This window comes from Oryzias melastigma, linkage group LG4 (genome assembly GCF_002922805.2).
Source record: "Oryzias melastigma strain HK-1 linkage group LG4, ASM292280v2, whole genome shotgun sequence".
NCBI lineage: Eukaryota > Metazoa > Chordata > Actinopteri > Beloniformes > Adrianichthyidae > Oryzias > Oryzias melastigma.
The window spans coordinates 5275976-5277783 of NC_050515.1; the positions used below are offsets into that span (position 1 = coordinate 5275976).

The 1808-nt window shown below is 35.5% G+C and overlaps 1 protein-coding gene across 1 annotated transcript in view; it reads right to left on the reverse strand.

The window, feature by feature from the left end:
• The window catches only part of LOC118598647 (disintegrin and metalloproteinase domain-containing protein 10-like), a 20005-nt gene that overhangs the window by 632 nt on the left and 17565 nt on the right, over positions 1-1808 (reverse strand). Inside the window, exon 6 of the mRNA XM_036211445.1 lies at positions 428-513. Within this exon, the coding sequence (XP_036067338.1) occupies positions 428-513 (86 nt within the window). The remainder of the gene's footprint in view (positions 1-427; positions 514-1808) is intronic.

Consider the following 1808-nt stretch of genomic DNA (forward strand, 5'->3'; position numbering starts at 1 on the left):
AGGCTGGAAATGGTCTCCACTGGCAGGCATGTTGTTAAAAATGGACCTGCAGCATCCACTCTTCACAATGGGCTTCGGGGCCACAACCCACTTGGTCAAAGGTTAACAATTATGAGGATACTCAAGGGGGAGATCAGCCTACTACATGCGGCGGATGTTTAGAAAAGCTGTTTTTGACATGAAACAACACACTCAAGGTTGTCTGGAAGGAGATACGCTCACACACTGTTATGTCAGTTTTACAACATCCCTCTGGACCAATAATCTGCCGCTCGTCCTTAAGAAAAGAGTCTTTAAACAAACGAAGGAACGATGTTAAACTGAGGCCATTGTGACCAACATTGTGGATTTCCTCTAGAGGATTTAGGAGATCTTCGGGTCACAGAGGAGAACCTATGGGGGTTGAAGGAGGTGATCACATCTGTACCTCAACGGGCCGGAGGCTTTGGCTGAGGAGGTTCAGACGCTCTGCAGCGCAGAATCCATCTGAGGGAGGCATCCTTTGTGGAAGGACTGCAAAGAAAACAAATGTTTAAACATTTTCATTCAAGTCAAAACTGAAAAATCAAAAGGTTTGCGGTAAAATCATTTTAGTGAATAAAAAACACAAGGTCAATATTTTTTTCTTTTTTACGTTTTTAACAAAATATGACCAACAGTAAACCTGAAAGAAAAATTGAATATTTGAAAAGTTTTTGTTTGTTTTTTTATAATTTAACCTTTAGTTTACCAGAAGGATCAGTTGGCAACAAATCCTCATTTACAAGAATGACCTGGGAAGAAGCAAAAGTAAAACTAAATTTGAACAGTTGAAAGAAAAATATGAAAAAGTGCATATACTAATATAAATACACACACATGTAGATGATGTGGTAAAACTTTGAGGGAGCGTTGTCACTATTTTATGCAGCATTAGATGACACACGACAGAAAAGATGACATTGTTCATTTGGGAAAAGTTTTGATTTGTTTTATTCAAGTTGTCCGCATTTCTTCAAATTTAAAACAAGGTTTTTTATTTATTTTCACCCAACCAAAAGTTTTCTTATAGGATTTTTAGCTTTCAAATTTTTATTTTTAGGTCTAAGTCTATTTCCAAAATGTAACCATCTTTTTTCAAATATACGATTTACTTTTACATTCATTTTAAACACCGTATTCAATAAAATCTTTTTTTTGTGTGTGTGTTTTTAACATGTTCCTAAGAATTTTTCTGATGATGGAGGACATAGATAAAGAAAATTAAGAGCAAAATTGCATTTCTGAGGGTTTTTTTTATTATTCAAATTGTAGTTAATCAGGAGCAGACTCGAAAGTTATGTTTAAATAAGATCGAATTTGTTAGGTAGAAAATACGGCGGGGTTGCTCCATATCAGTAGTCCCACCCGCAACTCAGAGGCAAATATCTAATGAATTCCTGGCGTTCTGCAGAAACGATGTCGTAGAAAAAAAACAACCTTGGTTTTTTATTTTGGCAAAAAACTGAACAGTTAAATAACTACTGAAAATGTTTAGAGTGGAACTTTAAGGTGATTCTAATTGGACCTCAAAGATATTTACAACCATGTAAGATTTCAGACAAAAAAATAATTTAAAAAGATGGTGCAAAGACAACACTTTGGGGTGTTGTCGCATTAGGATAGAATTTAAAAAATGCAGAAACATCTTGTTTTTACTTTTATGCTTTTCTGTGCTGCAAAATTCCATAACTGGTCTGAAATCACTGTAGTTTGTTTGCAGTAAAGACTGGAGACTATGTGATTACAGTAGTGTGTTTCATTACTGTCCACTGAACTGACAGGACGAC